Below are 22,080 nucleotides of genomic sequence, written 5' to 3' on the forward strand. Positions count from 1 at the left end.
TTTCTTTAATAGAGTCTCCAAATTGGCAAAATTTAGATGGCAGAACTATGAAGTCATCGTTTAGTTAGTTGAAGTGAGAATTAGGGCAGGAGTTTCTTACAGTAAATTTTGACCTGTTCTTATGAATGAATGTGTTTTTCTGACCTGTTTTTGGTAGATTATGTATTTTGGTAAATTTTTCAGTAGTGGTGACACATCAATTTGGTCTGCTCCATTTTCCATTCTCTTCCCTTTATCCATTTTTAATGCTAGAATATTTATTTGGGAATACCCAGATTAAAGTAACATGAAGTTGAGTGAATGTGAGGCTTCTCAGGAATTCAGTCTTCAGTCTTACTTTTATTAATTTGTGCTTCTATCCAATAAAAGTAGGTGACAGAAACAAACCCAAGGCTTAATCTAGTCTCCGTTATTAGGGAATGACATGTAGTTTGTCTTGATCAGTTTTTGCTTAAAGTTTGTCGCTTAATGATCTTTTCAAAGAACCCAAATTGTGCCCTTGTTGATTTTTCTCTGTCAACATTTATTTTCTATTGTATCGATTCCGCTTCAATCTCTATTATTTCCCTCTACTCTCTGTAGTTTGATTTGCTGTTCTTTTCTAGCTTATTGAAATGGAAGCTTAGATCATTGATTTACAGCTTTTCTTTGTCTAATATTTGGCATTTGAAGCTAGTATTTCTAAGGACTGATTTAGCTGAATCCCACATTCAAGTGATTTTTTTAAAGATTTTGTTTGTTTGTTTGTCAGAGAGAGTGCACACAAGCAGGGGGAGCGTGGCAGGCAGAGGGAGAAGCAGGCTTCCCGCTGAGGAAGGAGTCCAATGTGGGGCTCGATCCCAGGACCCTGGGATCATGACCTAAGCCGAAGGCAGATGCTTAACTGATGGAGCTGCACAGCCGTCCTGACATTGAAGTGATTTTTAAAAATAGTTCTAAGTATTACTTTTTTTCCTGAATTATTATCCTTTATGCTGTTGTTAAAAGAAGAAACACTCAAGTATTACCATATTTGAGAGGTAATCTACCATTAATAAAGCAAAGGCACTGGCACTGTTGTTCTCCACATAAGCTGACGAGGTGCTCTAAGGAACCCTCATTGCACAGCCACTAAACCCTGAAGAGCACACATTTTACATTTTTTTCTTATGAATATCAGTTTTGATGTCATTTCTTTTTTCCGTGTTTAGTTCATAACCAGAGAAGGAAATTCTAGAGTGCAATTGTATAAGAATTTGAGAGGGAGTACATAATTCAAATACTTAATAATGTTTAAGAACTAACAGTTCTCACATTCAGTGCATTTATGGCTCATTTGGGCATTCTGTAAAATTTCGGTTAATTTCTTTTGGCTATATTTCTGTTGGGGATTTTTGTTTTTTTATTATTTTCCTGAGAGAGTTCCTTATTTATTCTAGTTGCCAATCTGTTGCTGGGCTCTTCTCATATTTTCTGCATCTCCTGGTTTCTGGGCACATATTAGAATTTAACTCTCTGTTCCCTTCAAAGTCAAATGTGGCCCTATGACTTACTTGGGCCAGTGAAAGTCATATTCAGACAGAATGTTTAACATCCAGTACACAGTTTGCCATATCCCCTTTCTCTGCATCAGTTATTGTGGAAGCTTGTATTAATATGAACCCTCTGTCAGCCTGACTCCTGAGTAATTACAATAAGCAATGACTCTTGTCAGCCTGTAATGTAAGAAATAAATCTTTTTTGTTTTCAGTGATGATTTGGATACTGTTTGTTAATGTAGGATAACCTAGCTTGTCTTGATGGATACAACTGATGGATTCCCTATAGTTATGTTTGTTAGCAGCCATGGCTTGTCATTGCATTATTTTTTGATGTGATTTGATGAATAAGACATTCTTAACATTTAATGTATTAAGTTTATCAGAATTCTTTTATTGTTTGAGTTTTTGTATCTCGTTTGATAAATCTTTCCAGAATTTCCGTTATATATTTATAGACTTATCTATCTTCTATGCCTCTTACACACCTTCATATTTTCTATTGTTTTGACTTTTTTGGCTGTGTTCTGGATAATTTCTTCTGTTCAGTCTACCAACTTACTAATTTTTTCTGAAGCTCTTTCTAATTATCTGTGAAACTCACCTATTGAGTTTTAGTTCAGTTTTTTTTTTTTTCTAGGAATCCTCTTTTATTCTTTTAAAATGTTACTTGCTTGTTACTCTTATCTTCAAGCCTCTTTTAATCTCATGAAATCATAAACAATATCCAACAATTTTGCAGTTCTGCTTTTGCTGACTGTTGTTTCTACTGGCCTTCATTCATGGTGCTTGGTGCTTGTTTATTTGAGTGTTTAGTACTATTTGATACTGTGCTATATATTTTCTAAGGAACTTTATCTGTGGAAAACTCTCTGGTGCTTAGGTTTTACCCCAATAATTTGGCATTTTTTTTGCTGTGTACCTGAGACATTTACAGATGCAGACCACCTTTATTCATTCTTTTTAACTTTTAAAAACACTTTATTAGGGAAAATTTCCAATGTAAAAAATTTAGAACGAGTGTTTCAATGAACCTTATGCACCTATCACCCAGCTTCAACAATTATCAGTATTTTCCATTTTTGTTTTATTTATCTTTGCACTATTATATTTTTTACTATCTTTTTTAACTGATGAGGACCTTTAAAAATGTATGTTTATTATGCCTCTATTCATTATGTCGTTGAACCTAACAAAATTACCGATACAGCTGCAATTCCATATGACAAAAAAAATTCCTAATAGTCAGTCTGTGTTCACATTTCCCTGATTGCTTAATGAATTTTGTATATTGTTTTACATCTGATTTGTTTGAATCAGGATCTGAGTTATGTCTGCATGTTGCATTTGTTAATTTGTCTCATAATCTTTTTTTAATTAAGCTTTTTATTTTGAGATAATTGTAGATTATATCACATGTAGTGGTAAGAAATAATACAGAGAAATGCCTTGTTCTCTTTACCCAGTTTCTTTCAAGATAACATCTTGAAAATCTGTGGTGCAAGAGCACAACTAGGATACTGATATTCATACCATTGGATACAGAACATTTCCATCACTACAAGGAACCCTCCTGTTATCCTTTTATGGCCACACCCACCTCCCTCTTCTATTCCCAAGCCTTAACTTCTGGCAATATGTGTACACATACTGTACAATAATGGAATTGTACGGTATGTGACCTTTCTGGGTTGGCTTTTTTCACTTAGCTTAATTCCCTGGAGATTCATCTAAATTATTGTACATATCTATAGTCTCTCCCTTATTTCTAAGTAGTATTCCAAAGTTGGTATGGATATACCAAAGTTGTTTTAACCATTTAACTTTTGAAGAATATCTAGTTTGGGGCTATTACAAATAAAGCTGTATGAACATTTGTATATATAATTTTGTGTGAACATAAGTTTTCATTTCTCTCAGATACATGCCCAAGAGTACAATAGCTAGTCATATGGTAATTGCATGTTTAGTTCCGTAAGAAACTGCCAAACTGTTTTCCAGAAGGGCTGTACCATTTTATATTCTTACAGCAATGTGTGACTGTTCCAGTGGCAACATCTATCTACATTCTTGGCAACATTGTATATTGTCACTGTTTTTTATTGAAGCCATTCTGATAGGTGTATAGTGATATCTGATTGTGATTTTAATTTGTATTTCCCTAATGGTTAATGATGTTAAACATCTTTTCATATGCATATATGCCTTCTGTATCTTTTCTTCAGTAAAATGTCTGTGTCTTTTGCTCATTTTCTAATTGGATTATTTATTTACTGCTGAGTTTGATAGTTCTTTTTTACTAGTTCTTAATTGGATATGTGGTTTGCAAATATTTTTTCCAGTCTATAGCCAGTCCACTTAACAGAGCAAAAGTTTTTAATTTTGATGAAGTCCAACTTATCAGTTTTTATTTTTATGGATCATGCTTTTGCTATCAGGTCTAAAATCTATAGTCTGTACGTTTACCTCCTCCCTTTTTTTCCTTGCCATTCTTTGAAGAAACTGTGTCAGTTGTCCTGTAGAATTTTTTAATTCTAGATTTTGATGATTGCATCCTTATGGTGTCACTTAACATGTTTTTCTATTCCTTGTATTTCTTGTAAACCAGAAATATGGGGTCCAGAAATAGAGGTTTAATAAATTAAAGTTGTTTGTCGTCCCCCCCTCCCGCCCCCCAGCCGAGAATACTTCATGGAGGGCAGTGGTGGTTAGTTTCAGTTGCATTGAATCAAGGGACTCAATGTCTGTTTGTCTATTATGTTAAGGTTGATCAGGGGCTTTTGGAGCTATCAGCCTAATCTATTCATTATAAACCTACCTAATGGTTTTAGAAGCCATTGGAAATGATTTTTTGGATTCATTATTTCGTTAAAAGTTGGCAAATTATGATACTCTGCCTGTACCATTTATTCTCTGTTAGCTGAAATTATTCTGAAAATACTTTCTCTCATCAAATATTTGATTATGAACAATAGTTTGAATGGGAAAAATAGGATAAAATCTCAGGATTTTCTATTTGCCATTTTCAGAGTAATGAATTTTCATTGCAGTGTCATTGCTTGTTTATGTTTATTTTAGTGGACAGATGTAGCTACTTTTTTAATATGAAAAATTATGATTTTTTTACTGATTTTTCCAAATTAAGATTATGGAATTTTTAAAGTTTTTACTTTTTTCTTGTGTTTCTTCCATACAGAAAATCTTGATTTCTAAGATGATGCTAATTACTTATTGACTTTATCATGTAATTGCCTATTGTAGTTTCACAAATTTTATACCACCTTTATTACTAACAGTAAGGCTTCTACGTGCACTTGAAGATTTCTTTGTAGTTTCTTTTGTTCTAGAATATATCTCATGGGAAGTGTACAGTCTAGCTACTGTGTTTGAAGGTCATTTGGAATAATTATTTTCGCTGGTCAGGTAACCAACGTGACATACAATCAGATTTATTTATTTCCTTGTTCTTCATTTTGGGACATTTTGCTTTTTCCTTTATTTAGTTTAATTTTGTGTTTTAATTATGAAGAAATGATGTGATTCCATTTATTTTGTCCCTTAGTGAATAGATAACCTTTTTTTAAGCTTTTGACTTATTTAAAAATATTAGGTATGTATGTATGTATGTTTTTATATTTTCAGTCTGGTGTTATACAAAAGTTAGTATACTTTATATATTGTTATGTATATACATGTATATTACTCTGATATAATTCTCTTTAACAAAAGTAGTAGCTAATACTTTAGTTGTAATTTTTAAAGTAGAATATCCAATTATAATTATTTTTTTTCAACTGGTATGGAGATTGGAAACACTTTTAAAAATTAATATTCACTGGGGCGCTTGACTGGCTCAGTTGATAGAGCATGCAACTCTCGATTTCAGGGTTGTGAGTTTGAACCCCACATTGGGTAAATAAAACCTTTTTATTTTTTTTTTAATTTTTTTTAAAGATTTATTTATTTATTTATTTATTTATTTATTTATTTATTTATTTATTTATTTATTTAACAGAGATAGAGACAGCCAGCGAGAGAGGGAACACGGCAGGGGGAATGGGAGAGGAAGAAGCAGGCTTCCAGCAGAGGAGCCTGATGTGGGGCTCGATCCCAGAACACCGGGATCATGCCCTGAGCTGAAGGCAGACACTTAACGACTGAGCCACCTAGGCGCCCCTAAATAAAACCTTTTTAAAAAGTGAAAATTAATACTGCATTTCATACCCTTATCCTTGGAAACCATTTCTGTAACTCTGGAGTTACCCATATGTGCATTTGGAAAGATCTTGGAAGATTCAGTTTTGCCTTTTTTTTTTTTTTTTTAATTTATTTATCTTTGCGGGGGGAGCACGTGAGCAGGGAGAGGGGCAGAAGAGGGTGAGGGAAAGAATTTCAAGCAGACTCCCCACTGAGTGCGGAGCCTGCTGTGGGGTTCTGTCTCACAACACTGAGATCATGACCTGAGCTGAAGCCAAGAGTCAGAGGGTCAGCTGATTGAGCCACCTAGGCACCTCCAGTTTTGCCTTCCATAGGCTTGCTTAATGGACCATTTGCTTGTTTGTTAAGTAAGAGTGCCATCTAGTGGGGGAAAGACTTTCAAAATGATAGAGGAGTTTTTCAAACTTCAGAAGAGTATGCAGAAGGAATTATCTCCTGTGTTATGTTCTCCAGAAGTCCATGGCACGAAAAAGTGAGAACTATATGTTGTAAGGTATAAGAAGAGGAAGGAAGTAGTCTTGCAGGAGAGTAGCAAGCATATAATAATTGAGTAATAAATGGTAGCTACTACCGTTATTTTCATTCTTCTTGCATGGAAGGTAACAATCAAGTGAAGTAAGAGTGAAATAGCTGCTCTGACAAATATTTGTTATACATATGTAAAATTTATTATTGCTTTTTGACTATATAATACACAGAAGTTACAAATTTCATCTTATCTTTACCCTACCACTCAGGACCCACACTGAATCCCTCAACAAAGTCTGTTACCAATTTCTAGTGTATCCTTCTTATAACTTATTATAATATATCTCTACCTCTTGGCACATTCATTCATTTCTTTAACAAATACTGTGTGGCTGCTTATGGGCCTGACACTGTTCTAGGAAGGATAAAACAGTGAACAAAATAGATGACAAGCCCCATTCTTATATTTAGTGTAGAGTAAGCATATTCTGCATATTGTTCTACAACTTCCTTCTTTCATCTCTTTTAAATCTATGAATTTCCCATTATGACTACTGTAGCTGTATCCCGCAGATTTTTTGTTCAACTCAAACTATTACCCTGTGATCTCTGCTTTGATGAATGAATTATTTAGAAGTATGTTGTTTAATTTCTAAACATTTGGAAATTTTTTAGTTTTCTTTCTGTTACTGATTTGTTATTTAATTTGGTTGATATCAGAGGACATGCTATGTATGTTATCATTACATTAAATTTGTTCAGACTTGCTTTATGGCCCAGAATATGGTCTGTTTTGTTGAATGTTCCACATTTATTTAAATGAATGTGTATTCTGCTGTTGTTGAATGGACTGTTGTATAATTGTCAGTTGGGTCAAGTTGGTTGATAGTATGATTCAGATCTTATAAATGCTTATTACTTTAAGTCTATCTGTTCTGTTAGCTACTTAAAAGAAGAATAATGCAGTTTCTACATATAGTTCAGGAGTTGTTTCTCTTTTCACTTCTGTCAGTTTTTGCTTCAGATATTTTTATGTAGTTTTTAGATGCATACACATTAGAATTGTGTATTATTGATAAAGTTTGGCTTCTTTATCATTGTGAAGTATTGTTCTCTGTCCCTATTAAATTTGGTCCTTTAGTTTAATTTAGCATTTTTCTAATTAATTTGTACTATTCCAGACACATTTAACATTTATAAACAGATTTGAGTGTGTATTCCTTTTGGCTTCTCCCAGACTATTGCATATTATATAACTAGTCATAAAATCTTCCTTTTAATAAGTTGTGAAATACAACATGCACAGAAGATAGCATAAACTTACACAGTGTAAGAAATAGTTACATAACGAACACTGGTATAATCATTAGATCAGAATATAGAAAGCAGCTGCCAAGTATGTTTTCAATTTTCTTCAGATATATTTATATACCAATTTCATCTTCAAATGTCTTTCTTACATATCTTTTGAAATATTTTAAAATATCTTTTTATCTTTTAATTGTATCTGTTACAACTTCTTTTCCACCCCAGAGAGGTTACCACTCTCCTACCTCTGTGGTAATCATTTACTTGCTTTATGTTTTTGGCACTTAGATTTACATTCCAAATCAGTGTAGTTTATATTTTCCAGTTTTTGAGATTTATGTAAATAGAATCAAAGCATAGTATGTTTTTGTATTAAAAATAGCTTTTTGCTTTCTTCACTAAGTCATGTTTATAACATTCATCAATATTGCCAGTATAGATAATTTGTACATTTTCATTTCTGTATATTCTGTTGTGTGACTATATAACAGTGTGTTTGTTATTCCACAGTTGGTGGACACTGGATCATTTCCAGTTTTTTCACCATGACAAATAATAGTGCTGGTGTATACAGGTACACATATGCCATTACACTCAAGTGTGCTTTTCTACATGTATATTTAGAAGTAGATTGCCAGATAACAGGGTGTGCTGCTCTTCTGCACTGCTAGATGATGCCAAACTTTTCTGAAGTAGTAAAAAAAAATTTTATTGTTCCATAGACTTGTCAACACTGGACATTGTATGACTTTGTAATTATTGCCTCTCTGCTAGTCAGTAGTACTTTCTATTTGTGTTTGAATTACTAATGAAGTTCACCATTTCTATTTGTGATTATTGGCTCTTTGGAGTTCCTGTTTTGTGAAGTAATTGTATATAATTCTTTGTCTATTTTCCTTTGGATTACCTGTTTTTTTCTTAATGATTAGTGGGAAGTAAAGATATGTGTGTGTTTGATATCTTTACAAACTCTGAATTTTTAATTCTTTTTATATTTTTTGATCAACAGAGGTTCTGAATTTTAATCTAGTCAAACTTATTGGTCTTTTTTTTATAGTTCATACTCCCACCCCACCCCAGAACATGAAAGTATTCTCCACAAACTTATATATATCTTTAATTCCCTTAGACAGTTGTGGGAATAAAAATTGTCAGTCTTTCTGGAGCAGGTTGATGACACAGAGCAAAATCTTAAATGTACATGTCCTTTAATCCAGAAATTCTGCTTCAAGAAGTTTCTTAGCTAAATACATAAAACATTGAAAAGATGTCTTTGTGTGTGTGTGTGTGTGTGTACATATACATGTTCAAAATATTATTTTTCCTACCCATTGTAGAGTAAATGCAAAACATACAGATATTCTTGTTGCTTGATATCATCAGCCATCTTGCATTTGCCAAGTGTGTAAGTGTGATATCTGTATCAGTCATTGTAGAGCTGTCAGAAAGGAAACTACCTTACCCAAAAGGATTTTACACAGTTTTAAAAATCTCAGTATCTTCATCATCATATTTGTGATAATTTCATTAGCTTTAGCACATTTTAAATGGAAAGAGTCAAGGGATAGACTGGGGAATCATTGAAAATTGAAAGAATCAAGGGATAGACTGGGGAATCATTGAGAAAACTTTACAATTCAGGTATTCATTGTGTAAGGCTCTTATAAACGTAAGGGTGAGATAAGTAGAGGTTACATTATATCCTGTAAAAACTTGGGTTTGGTACATTTTTAGCAGAGAGCACTGTAGATTAGGAGAAAGTGCTTATCTAATTACTTTATAGATAATCTCTAGAGCAGTGGTTCTCAGTGGTGAAGGGTATCCAGTTTTGCCCACCTGGGGATATTTGGGCATTGGGAAATGTCTGGAAACATCTTAGGTTTTTACAGCAGGTGGGGGTGTTGGGGAGGGAGAGAGACAGGAGGAGAGTGCTGGTGGCCTTTGGCAGGGGTACTACTAAACATCATACAATGGACAGGATTGCCTCTACAATAAAATATTATCTGGCCCAAAATGTCGATAGTGCCAAGGTTAAGAAATCCTGCTTTAAAGTTGTCGTTTCTAAGCATTGATAATAACTCAACTCCTAAATGAGATCATATTGTAAAGCCCACCTGACCTAGTGTGGGACATTGAGGAAGATTTTCCTTAAAAGGTATCATCATTAAGAATGTATTTTGTCACACAGATATACAATAGACATTTCTTTAACCAGTCTTCATTTAATTCAGCAAATTAATGATGTTCTGCATTCTTTCTGTATAACGTGCTAGATTCCATGGCTAACTGAACACTTAAAGCTGATAAATTACCTTCAGTATGCCGCTCCTGTTTTGCTCCTATTGATTGTATTATAGGTTTACCAAGAGCTTATTGTTTTCCCTGCTTCTTTATATAATATCAGTTAATATTAACATAAACTGATGAGGAAGACTGTGAAGAAGATTCCTGTTGAATAAAGTAGTGAGTAAAACGATTGTGACAGAATAGAGGTGGGAAGGTGGGAATTACAGAATTCAGAGATTCTCCACTTGGCAAGGTACCCTTAGATTCTTTTTTCTATTTTAAAATAACCCAAACTGGAAATTACTTACAACCTGTTATGAGTGTGGTTTATGCAAGGGAGATTGTGAAGATCCTGACTCATAGATTTGCCCTCAAAGAGTATTAGTAAACAAATCTACATTTGTGTTTCTTTCTTAAAATGTATTGTTTTCAATTAACAACCAACTAGTAGTCCCAATTACATTGGATAACAGTTCTGTCTACAGTGAATTTTTCAGAATTGAGAATAGTATTGGAAAAAAGTGTCATGAAATATTTATTATGCTTCAGAAATATACCAAAAATTGGGTTTAGATTTTATAGCCTTGTTTACTTGTTAAAAGTAATCTTTTATTTTTATCTTTAGATAAATTCAATTATTATTTGTCACCAGACTTTCTACAGATTAACTCTTTATTTTATCTGTAACTCTCCCCTGCCTTTCTTTTTTTTTTTAATAATTAATTCTGCCTAACAATAACTTAGTTATTTGCGCTAAAAAAATTAAGAGAATACCTTATACTGAAGATATCACAAGTTTCTTTTATCATTAATTTATTCTAAGAAGATATGAACAGACATTTTAAAAATAAGGTTCCCATTTCAATGATGTTAATATCTTAGTCCCAGATTTAATCCAATGTGTTTCTTTTGTAGTAATTAATTTTTGAAGTGTAAATGCAAATTTTAATTTTGAAAAGTAAATGTCACTTTGGAAAGAAGAGTGCCCCATGAGCATCATGGGAGAAAATATTGGGTATAATTCTCTTCCAGATGGCACCCCTACAGGTGAGGCAGCAGCCTGTGAAATTACAGTCTGAATTACACTGCAGATGAGCCGGGCATTTGGAGCAGCGCCTTCTGATATCAGTAATAAATGACTTGGTTCAGAACCAAGGACAGTTCCCAGGAAATTAAAGGCTATTCTATCATGTAGGGAGCCTATAGTAAAATGAAGTTTAGCAAAGTGGAAAGTTGAGAGAAAGGACAGCAGTTAGCCATACATATATGAATCTTTTCATCTACTAATATTTAAAGCTTAGATATATTAATTTATCTCACAGATGTCATATACTGGTTCTACATATATTCTAATATTTGCATTGATTTTCTAAACTGATAATTTTCATAATGGACAGTGGCTAAGAGCCAGTTGCCAACGAAGTTATCACTCTGACATATTATATATCATATACCTATTATAAATTCTAATCTTGTTTAATATGCTTTATGGGAAATTTTTCATTTCAGAACACTTGAGTCCTTAATTACAAAGGTAGTATAATATAATACAAACACTAAATCTTATTTTCAATTAGGTAAATCAATGTAAGAAGCAACATGGAATAGTTATTCAGAACGTGACTCTGTAGTTAGACCAAGGTTCAAATTCTGGGTCATTCAACTATTTTTTCTGTGACGATAAGCAGTTTTTTAAGTCCTATGGTTTTAAGTTATTTAACATTTGTAAGCCTTGATTTCCTCATCAGTTAAATGGAAATAACAATAAAATATGCTTTAGGGAAGAATTAAATAAGTTAATCCTTATGAAGGTACTTAATACAATAAAATTCAACAATTATCACTACTGTTTGAGAATTTCAATTTTAGAAAGCAAAACAGCATTTAAAAATAACCAATTTTAGGGGTGCCCGGGCGGCCCAGTCAGTTAAGCATCCAACTCTTGATCTCAGCTCAGGTCTTGTTCCCAGGGTTGTGAGTTCAGGTACCGTGTTGGGCTTCATGCTGGGCATAGAACCTACTTTAAAAAAGAAAAAACGTTCTTAAAATAACCAGTTTTATTTTGTACCAGAAAAATAACAAAAAGCAGGTACTGTTTCATTTTTAACAAACATAATGATGTATGATATTAGTAACTCTTTTATTCATTCAGTAATTTCTTACTGAGTTGCTGCTGTCTACCAGCCACATTTGTAGCCTTCAGGAATATAGCTTCAAACAATATAGATAAAGTCCTTGCTCCTCTTGGAGCTTACATTTTAGTCAGGAGTTAAACACAAAAATAAACCATATTTTAATTCATGAGTGCCACAATGAAATACAAAGTAGGGTAGAGAAATGGAGCTAGATAGAGTAAAAAGATATTTTATGTGAAGACATCAGAAAATCCCTTTTGAGGAGGTAATAGTTGAACAGAAATCTGACTGCTGAGTGAAAAGAATGACAAATAAAATTGTCAGTCTTCACTGACTCTAAATGTGAAGAAATGTGAATCTATTCTTGGTTCGAAGGAATGCTTGTGTGTTGATTTACTAGTTCAGCTAGTCTTAAAGTTTATAAACTACTTTGACAGAATAGAAGCCTCATCATATACTTAGATAAGCAATACTTGGATACCGAAGTGGAAAATTACAGATACAGGATACTGTTTTAATTCTACACTAATGAAGAGAGAAAAGGGGGATAAAAACGGGGAAAGATGAAAGAAGAAAGACTTGCGTTAGCCCTCTGCTTCTATCCATGTTAGCCCCATTCTACACCAGTTTAAAATATGCCACGATTTAATCTCTGATGGATGGCTAATAATAACTTCATCATATATCCAATAAATAAGTATGTTGTTAGAAGGAACTACTTTCAGTTACTGATGGAAAAGACTTTGGTTTATTTGTAGTACATGGAAATAAGACAGTTTGGACATAGGAAGCAAAATAACTTAGATTTTTGCCAATTACTTTGAAAGTTAATAATAGAAACAGTTTGACACAGTGCCAAATCAATGGCAAACTAATTTTTTTGCTCCCTTCCAAAAAAGACTTGACTATAATGAATACTTATTTTGTATCAAAATATGAATTTATTTTATTTTAATGTTTTAACATGCGGTAATCTTGCAAATAGGGACTGTTTTTTCCCCAACCTATAAACATGTTTTAGCAGCTGATCTTTTTCCTTTTTATGTGCACTGGTCTGAAAAAAGAAGTAATAGAAGGTAAATAGAAGACTGCTCTTTTAATAATTCCTTGGCATCAATTAAAATTCGCTTTAATCAACAGGTGAATGCTTATTTATAAGCAAGTGTGTGCATAGATCTGCATGATAATTATGTCAGATTGATAAAGATTTCTTAGTTGACTTTCAAAAGTTCCTTGTTCTTTGAATACACAGATGATATTAATAGTGAACAAACTTGTAAGAGTTAGACATATTACTGAGATACTCTAACCAAAAGAACAGTTTCCACCAAATCCTTAATTTTCCTAATGTAAACAAATTAATAAAAGGTTTTGTCGCTCTTTCTTTTGTAGGCAAGTATTTTCTTCTCAGTGAATTGGTATGTTGCTGGGAGTGGGTAAACATCAATGTAGAGTTGCTAGTTGCAGTCCAGTTAGGTTTTTTTTTAAGTGATTCAGGCTTGTGAGCTGCATTTTCTATAAATTTAAATGTGCTGTAAATCTCTTGTGAAGATTTGGAGCGCCTGGGTGGCTCAGTTGGTTAAGCGACTGACTTCGGCTCAGGTCATGATCCTGGGGTCCTGGGATAGAGCCCAGCATCAGGCTCCTTGCTCAGCTGAGAGCCTGCTTCTCCCTCTGACCCTTCCCCCTCACGCTCTTTCGCTCTTTCTCTCTCCCTCTCAAATAAATAAATAAAAGCTTTAAAAATAATGATAATCTCTTGTGAAGATTATGCATCCCAAGTTTGGAAGTTTTTCCTGTTCTAGAGACCCCTTTAAAAAGTCTTTGCTCATGTGGTTAGAGTATTGCATTTATCCTGTGAGTTATTTGTGCACAGAACAAATGAGTAAGTGAGAACAGTTTTTATTTAGAATGCTGTCATTAGGGCAGAATTCATGTTGGCTTACTCTAAGCAGTAAGACAGTGTTTTATGTGCTAAGCACTGTGCTGAGCACTTGACTCTTCCTGCTGCTCTGGGTAGTTGTGGGGTAGACTCTAGAATGAGAAAGACTGACTCAAGCTGTCATTGATCCTTTACACATGATACCAGTAGTGGTAAATTTTCTTTTCACCTGTGCTATGATTATCCTTTCTTGTTAGAGGATTCATTACTGGTTTCTAAAATGGAGTACTCCAGGGCTGTATTTCATGAACATAGAACCCTAGTTGTGCAAGGTGTTGAAAGGTATAAAATAGGGGGAAAAAAAAGTTTTTAGTCAAAAGGTAACACCTAGTTAAGATATGTTCAGGGGCGCCTGGGTGGCACAGCAGTTAAGCGTCTACCTTCGGCTCAGGGCGTGATCCTGGCGTTCTGGGATCGAGCCCCACATCGGGCTCTTCCGCTATGAGCCTGCTTCTTCCTCTCCCACTCCCCCTGCTGGCTGTCTCTATCTCTGTCGAATAAATAAATAAGATCTTTTTTTAAAAAAAATATGTTCAGTAGTCCTCTTTACCATGACACTTCCCAGAACTATTAATTTGCTAATTTGCATTATGAATCTCAAGATGACAGTAAAGCATCTGGTGTTTCTTAAAGATTCCCTCCCTTCCTTTTTTTCTTTTTTTTAAACAAAAGAGAAAGTCATTTGGAGGGAAGCTCTTTGGGAAATGCTATTCTAGACTAGGCTTTCTTAACCTTAGCTCTGTCAACTTTGGGGGCTGGATCATTTGTTGTTGTGGGGCTTCCTATGCATTGTATTGTGTTTATCAGCATTTCTTGGCTTTACCTTTCTAGATGCCAGTAGCACCCTTCCTTACCCCCTGAGTTGTGACAATCAAAATGGCACTAAACATTGTCAGATGTCCTCCAGGAGACAAAAATCTGGTTGAGAACCACTGCCTGGATTAATATTGCGATATTCCAGGGAGTTAGAGGTACATTAACAATTTCTGTCTCAGATTTTCTTTTTAATGAGGAAGAAGCAATGGTCTAGAAAGTGGAAGCACAGATTAAGAAGGTTCAGTACATTCGACCGTAATAAACTTCGCTGTCCTGATTTTTTAAATGTACTTGGAGAATTTAATGCAAAAAGTAATTGCAAACTTCACAGAAAATTTTATGGCAGAGACAAAAAACACATCTTTCATAAAAAGAGTAGCCCAGATATTTAAGTTGATATACTTATGAGGATATTGACTATACATTTCTAAAATCCTTTTTTTTTTTTTGTATTTTATACAGGGCTATTTTCTTCTTTTTGAGTCTATGTTAGATTCTGTCCTTTATGCAAAGAACAAATACTTGGCAAAAGGAGGATCGGGTGAGTAAAAATTCTAGTTTTAATAATGTAATTGTAGTCTGGCAGAATCAAGTGAACCTTTGGATTTCAAATAAACTATGCATGACTGAGAAAGTTTCCAATAGAAATGAAAGATGTTTACATTAGATGAAGCTTGAAGACAGTCGTTTACTATACTGTCGATAGTAGAACATTACAGAAGATATGCAGCACTCCAAGTTAATGGTATTCTTGAGAATGCCTTTTATAAAAATACTAGTGGTAGGACTAGCTTTGGAAGCTGTTTGATGTTGAAATCAAAATCTAACCAGAAACTCCTTTTGATTTTTAATCCTTATGGCATTTAGTTTTTGTTTTTGTTTTTTTCCAATAGAGGATTTCATACTAGGTTGGAAATTACCTACTTTACTGGGAGATTTTCCATGACTTCACTAAATGTATAAACGTGTCATCTCTGTGATTTAATGAGAACATTTAAAAAGTGACTGGTCTCTACTAAGTTTATAAAGTGCAGCATACCCAGTCAATATTTTTATACTGTATATATTGCATTTTTATCAGTATTTTTATTGGATCCCAGTAAATTTGGAAAGCTCTCCCATATTAATTCTGTATACTCTAAGTGAGATTGTGTTTTTATAAGCCTTCTGCTATGAACAGTTTTATACAAACAGTCCTTTTCAGGGCAGGGATTATGTCTTGTCCATCTCTGATCCTTGCACAAGCTCTGCTGCTCCTGGAATGTAGGTAGATCATCATGAGTTTACTGAATCAAATCATTACAACTGAATTGAATAGCATGTCTCCCATCATTCCCTTCTCCCTAAACTTTTACTTTCTCAAAGCTTCAAGATCAACAAATGGTTTCCATGGTCAGAGGACAGTTGGTAAAATTGTTACGTAAAGGAAGGGGTGCCTGGGTGGTTCAGTTGGTTAAGCATATGCCTTCAGCTCAGGTCATGGTCTCAGGATCCTGGGATCGAACCCTGCTCAGTGAAGAGTTTGCTTCTCCCTCTCCCTCTGCCTCTCTCTCTGTCTCAAATAGATAAATAAAATGTAAAATCTAAAAAGTTATTTTGTAAAAAAGTAGATGAAAATTGGACATTTTGAACTAGTGACATAAAGCACTTGATCATAGTTATGCCTCCTGCCCATCCATATTCTGTGAAATCACTTTGGCAATTACGGTACAATAAAAATCAGTGAGGCCAAAACATAAAGCACAGAAAATTCTCCAGTATAATAGAATTCTTTTATAATAGCTTTTAAATGGTTTGCCTTTCTTTTTCAAAAATACTTTCATTTATTTTATCACTATATTTTCTGCAAATATTTCAAGGTGTACTCCTGATCTCTGACATGAATCTAGCCAGAATTTTTAGATATACTTTACCCTGCGAAAATTGGCTATATCTTTCTATAGTTGCAGTGGCTTTTTTAAAATGACTGTCATACTTAATGACTGAAACTAATGTTATCTACCATTTGTTGATTGTCTACTAGCTGCCAAATACTATACTTTTATTTATATTATTACACGTATAATCCTCACAACAGCCCCTTGAATTTTAGAAACAGAGGTGTCCTAGAGGACACATATTGAGTGGTCAAGCCTTGACTATTTATTTTAAAGACTGAGATCTGCCAATTCCAATATTTGTGTTCTTTTCAGCATCCCTTTTTGTTTCTCTACGAAAATGCACTTTATTGAATCTGATTCTTGCCTTGAAGTTCTAGGGAAGATTCAGGGAACTGTTTCCATACCTCCCTGAATGGTATTCATTGATCTTACTGAAGGACTGACAGCAACTTAATACATTTAAATTGAACTCTCGATGAAATTCATTAAGAACTTACGGCATGAAAATAATGAGGTTATAGTTGATGAATCAGTAGCAGAGTATTTCCCATCATCAGGGATGAAGTGGAGGCTCCTAAGTCTAGTTCTTTTCATATTTTTATGCAGCTAATATTAGCACTGAGGTAATCTGGAGGCATATTGAAGAGAGGTCAGCATTTAACTGCCTAGGCAGTGCTATTGAATGTTGCTTGTTAACAGAATTAAGAGAAAAGAAGGCAAAGTCAGGAGTGAGTAATGTGAAGTAGACTATTTAGCTTATTTTGTGTCTGAGTATGCCTGACTATCCCCAATCATCTAGGTGCTCGTTCTTCTGTAATAAAGCAAATTTTTCTTTATGTTTTTCTGAAAGAAAGATTTACTAAGCAACTAGTGCAATGATTTTAGAAAGAATGATTGAATTATGAGAGAGGGAAAATATTAAAGATTCATGTAAGCATGAGGGGACCACAATTGATATTTTTCCATGAATTTAGGTTCAATATATGTCTCACTATATATACAGTGGTATGGAGTAAGTCCTTTATAAAACACAGTCAGCCAGAGTATTTCTTCTCCCTGTTATCACCAAGCAAATTCTGTAGTATTTTGGAGGTATTCATTTACTGCTATTACTACTAATAAAAATAATCTTATAAAATTAATGAAAATGTATTTACTAAAAATTGCTTCTACTATTTTTAGCTAAGATTTACAAAGCACTAGTTGTGTTCAGGAACTGTAGTGTTTTATATTCAGCTAGCTTATAGATAAAGAGGAAAACTAAGACAATGATTTGCTGTGGGCAAGGGCATGGGTTAAATACCTAATGGGTATAGGGAGGGGCACTTGTGATGAGCACAGGGTGTTGTATGTAAGTGATAAATCACTAAATTCTATACCTGAAACTAATATTGCATTGTATGTTAGCTGGCTGGCATTTAAAATAAAAATTGGGGGGAAAAGAATGATGTGCTATGACCTAAGCATATTTTTACAACAGGAATTAAGACAAAAACAAATGTATGTTTTAGAATGACTACATAGAATGTAAATATTTTATATCCTAACAATGTCAAATACTACATTTTACAAAAATTGGGAAGAGAACGCAGGAGGCAGGTGGGAAGAAGTGTATATACTTGAGTTGCATTATCTTTAATAGCAGGAATTCCTGGAATCTCATTTAAAGCTGACAAATCAAGTAATAGAATTGTAAGCACATTTTAGCAGTACAGAGTTAATATTAAAAGAATACTGTTGATTATTAAAATTTAGTGGTAAGGCTTGTGGTGAGAGATTATGTCTATATCTCGATTGTGGTGGTGATTACATGACCGTATGTGTTTATCAAATCACATAGAATTATACACCAAAAAAGCCAAAAAGAATGAGTTTTATTACTCGTGTAAATTACACCTTAATAAAAGTGACATTTTAAAAAAGCGTAGTGGCATTTCCCACCTTGAAGCCAATTGGACTATGACATGGTTTGATTTCTTACTTTTCCAAAAAATATATTAAAGCTGTATACTAACTCTATGCCCACCTCTGTATTTGCTGTTAGTATCATCAATATTATCTACCTTTTGAATTTAAAAAAAATTATGATTAAAGAAAGGGAAGGGGAAGAATAAAGAAATATACCGATTTTATCATTGTTCATGATAGCTTAATAAATAGTGTTGAAAATAGAGAACTAAAGGTATTCTATAATGTAATTACATAGTTAGCTACTAAAACAAAAACATAAAACTTCCTAAATATAAGAACTAACACTTAGGAAAAAGTCAAAAAGACCATGTAGTGAACTACTTAAAACAAAACAAACAAAAAAAACCAAAAACTACAGATACAGAAAAGATAACATAAAATGGTAGAGTGTGAACAAAAAAATGTCGTATCCATAAATTTAAATGGGTTAAACTCACCTGTTCAGAGAAAAAGAATTTCAGTTTGGGTCACCAAAAAAACCCCCTAATTCTGTGTGCTTTATATAGGCCATCTAAAACAAAATTATTTGGAAAAGTTTTAACCTCTAACTTAAAAAGATATTCGAGCAAATCCCCCCCAAAATGAAAGTAGCAGTCATGGTATTATTGATACCAGACAAGAGGGAATTGGAACAAAATGTTATGTAATCAGTCATATGAGTAGGGCTTAGAACTAAGACATAAAATCATGCCCATATTCATGGATACTCAAAAGGTTTTTAACAAAATACAATTTACATTCTTGATTTTTTTGAATGAGAATATGAATAGTCAGACACTAGCTTGTATGATAAAGTATATTTATCTCAACTGAAAATCTGTATCATGTTTAATGGGGAAATACTAAAAACATTTCCTCTATAGTCAAAACAGGATTTGGATGGCCACTATTGCACCATTATTTAATATTTCACCAGAGGTACTAGTCCGTGCTATTGGAAAAGAGAAAGAACATAGAAGATAAATCAAAAAGGAGATAAAACTAATTCTATTTGTAGATGATTCAAACCTAGGCACTTTAAGTGAATCAACTGAAAAATGATAAGAAATAATAAAATAATTTAGTACATTATTGAGCTACAAAATAACGTAATTAGAAATAAGCAAAACTTATATGCAAACAGCTTTACTACTAAAAGACAGAAGATAAATAAATGGAAAGATAGACCATGTTCTTGGAAAAAGAGACTCAGTGTCATAAGGATACTGATTTTCCCAAAATTAATTTAAAATTTAGTGTAATCCAAAAACATTGACATTTGTTGAAAAGAGATGGTAAGTACATGAGAGTTAATTATGCTCTTTTGTTTTTGTATTTGATATTTTTATAGGATAAATTTTATAAAATTGTAACTCCAACAAACAGGTTTGGTATTTTTAATTAGGATTTTTAAATTTTTTGGTAGTAATGGCAAGGAAAACTGAGATAGAAGGGTGCCAGGGTGGGGGAGCAGGGGACAGGAAGATTAGTGCTACCAAATATTAAAACATATTACAGAGCCTCAATAAATAAAACAATGTTCTTGAATGGACAGATACATTGAGCAAAATTGAGAATCCTGGTATAAACCAAATAATATATGGCATCTCATATAATTAAGGAAATTGTTTACTGTAGTGAATTATGTTGAGACAGTTGGGTAACCCTCTGTGTTAAAAAAAACAAAAACAAAAAACAAAACACAGCAGTGCCTGGGTGGCTCAGTAGGTTAAGCATCTGCCCTCAGCTCAGGTCATGATCCTGGGGTCCTGGGATCGAGCCCTGAATTGCCTGTGTCAGGTTCCCTGCTCAGCAGGGAGTCTGTTTCTCCTTCTCCTGTTGCTGCTCCCCCTGCTTGGGTGTGTTCTCTCTCTCTCTCTGTGTCAAATAAATACAATATTTTTTTTAAAAGAAAGCAAAAAAATTATAAAGTAAAAAATCCACGCAGTGTAAATATTACACAAGTCAAGGTTAAGTGCAAAAAAAAGGATAAAAATACTAGGAGACAGGGGCACCTGGGTGGCGCAGTAGTTAAGCGTCTGCCTTCGGCTCAGGGCGTGATCCCGGCGTTCTGGGATCGAGCCCCACATCAGGCTTCTCCCCTAGGGAGCCTGCTTCTTCCTCTTCCACTCCCCCTGCTTGTGTTCCCTCTCTCGCTGGCTGTCTCTGTCGAATAAATAAATAAAATCTTAAAAAAAAAAATATTAGGAGACATAGGTGTATTTCTTTATAAACTTGGGGAGGGAGGCTTTCTAAATAAGAACTTAGATTCAGATGCCTTTATTGGAAGAAAGATTGATAAGTTTGATTAAGTAAATTTCTAAATGGCAGTATATGCCATATGCAGAGTCACACGAGAAAGTACAGACTGAAAAAGTTTTCGATTCCTGTCACCAACAAAAAGCTAATCTCTGTAACACATAAAAAGATCCTACAAATAAGACCACAAATCCAATAGAAAATTGCACAAAGAACTGAATGGCAGTTCACAGAAAAGGAATACAGTTGACTCTTAAAAATGCGCTCAGTCTCGGGGCACCTGGGTGGCTCAGTCGTTAGGCGTCTGCCTTTGGCTCAGGGCGTGATCCTAGAGTCCTGGGATCGAGCCCCACATCAGGCTCCTCCCCTGGGAGCCTGCTTCTTCCTCTCCCACTCCCTCTGCTTGTGTTTCCTCTCTCGCTGGCTCTCTCTCTCTCTGTCAAATAAATAAATAAAATTTTTTTAAAAATGTGCTCAGTCTCTATCCTATTAAGAAAAATGTCCAATCTGGGGAATCTTTGTCTTACTCAAGATTGCACTGAATACTCCTGTGCTTTTCCTTGAAGTTACAGCTTTGACATTCAGGTCTGTGGTTCATTTCAAATTAATTTTTGTGTGTGGCATGAGGTAAGGTTAGGTGTTAATATTTGCTAGCACTCTTTGTTGATATGATTATCCTTTCCCATAAATTGCTTGGCATCTTTGTTGAAGATAAATTGTCCATATATGTGTGGGTATGTTTTTATATTCTGTTCATTTGATCTCTAAGTCTCTTTTTTCATCAATACCATATTATCTTAATTACTGTATTTGCTTTGGCAGTTTGGTCCCTGTGAGTGTGTGTGGTTTTTTTAAAATAAATTTTAGAATCGTTTTGAATCTGTCAGTCTATCAATTTTAAAAAGATTGGTAGAATTATGATAGGATTGTCTTGAGTATTCGAATAGATCAACTTGAGAATAATTAACATCTTAATAGTGTTAATAGGTCTTCCAAACCATAAACACAATGTATCTTTTCATTTTTTAAAGTCTTTAATTTCTCTTGGCTTTATTTTATAATTTGCAATGTAGAGATCTTGCACATCTTCTGTTAAGTTTATTCTTTTTAAAAAAATTTATTTATTTGAAAGTGTGTGTGTGTGTGTGTGTGTGCGCGCGTGCGCATGCGTGCGTGTGAGCTGGAGAGGGACAGAGAGGGAGGAAGAGAGAGAGTCTCAAGCAGACTCCGAACTGAGCATGGAGCTCTTTGCAGGGCTCAATCTCACGACCCTGAAATCATGACCTGGCTGAAATCAAGAG

General features: G+C 34.0%; 1 protein-coding gene across 1 annotated transcript in view; it reads left to right on the plus strand.

Moving 5' to 3' along the window:
• Positions 1-22,080, plus strand: part of PRMT3 (protein arginine methyltransferase 3) — a 122,758-nt gene that overhangs the window by 48,981 nt on the left and 51,697 nt on the right. The window contains exon 11 of the mRNA XM_045808612.2: positions 15,153-15,231. Within this exon, the coding sequence (XP_045664568.2) occupies positions 15,153-15,231 (79 nt within the window). The remainder of the gene's footprint in view (positions 1-15,152; positions 15,232-22,080) is intronic.

This window comes from Ursus americanus, chromosome 24, assembly GCF_024610735.1.
Source record: "Ursus americanus isolate L20-20 chromosome 24, mUrsAme1.1.p, whole genome shotgun sequence".
NCBI lineage: Eukaryota > Metazoa > Chordata > Mammalia > Carnivora > Ursidae > Ursus > Ursus americanus.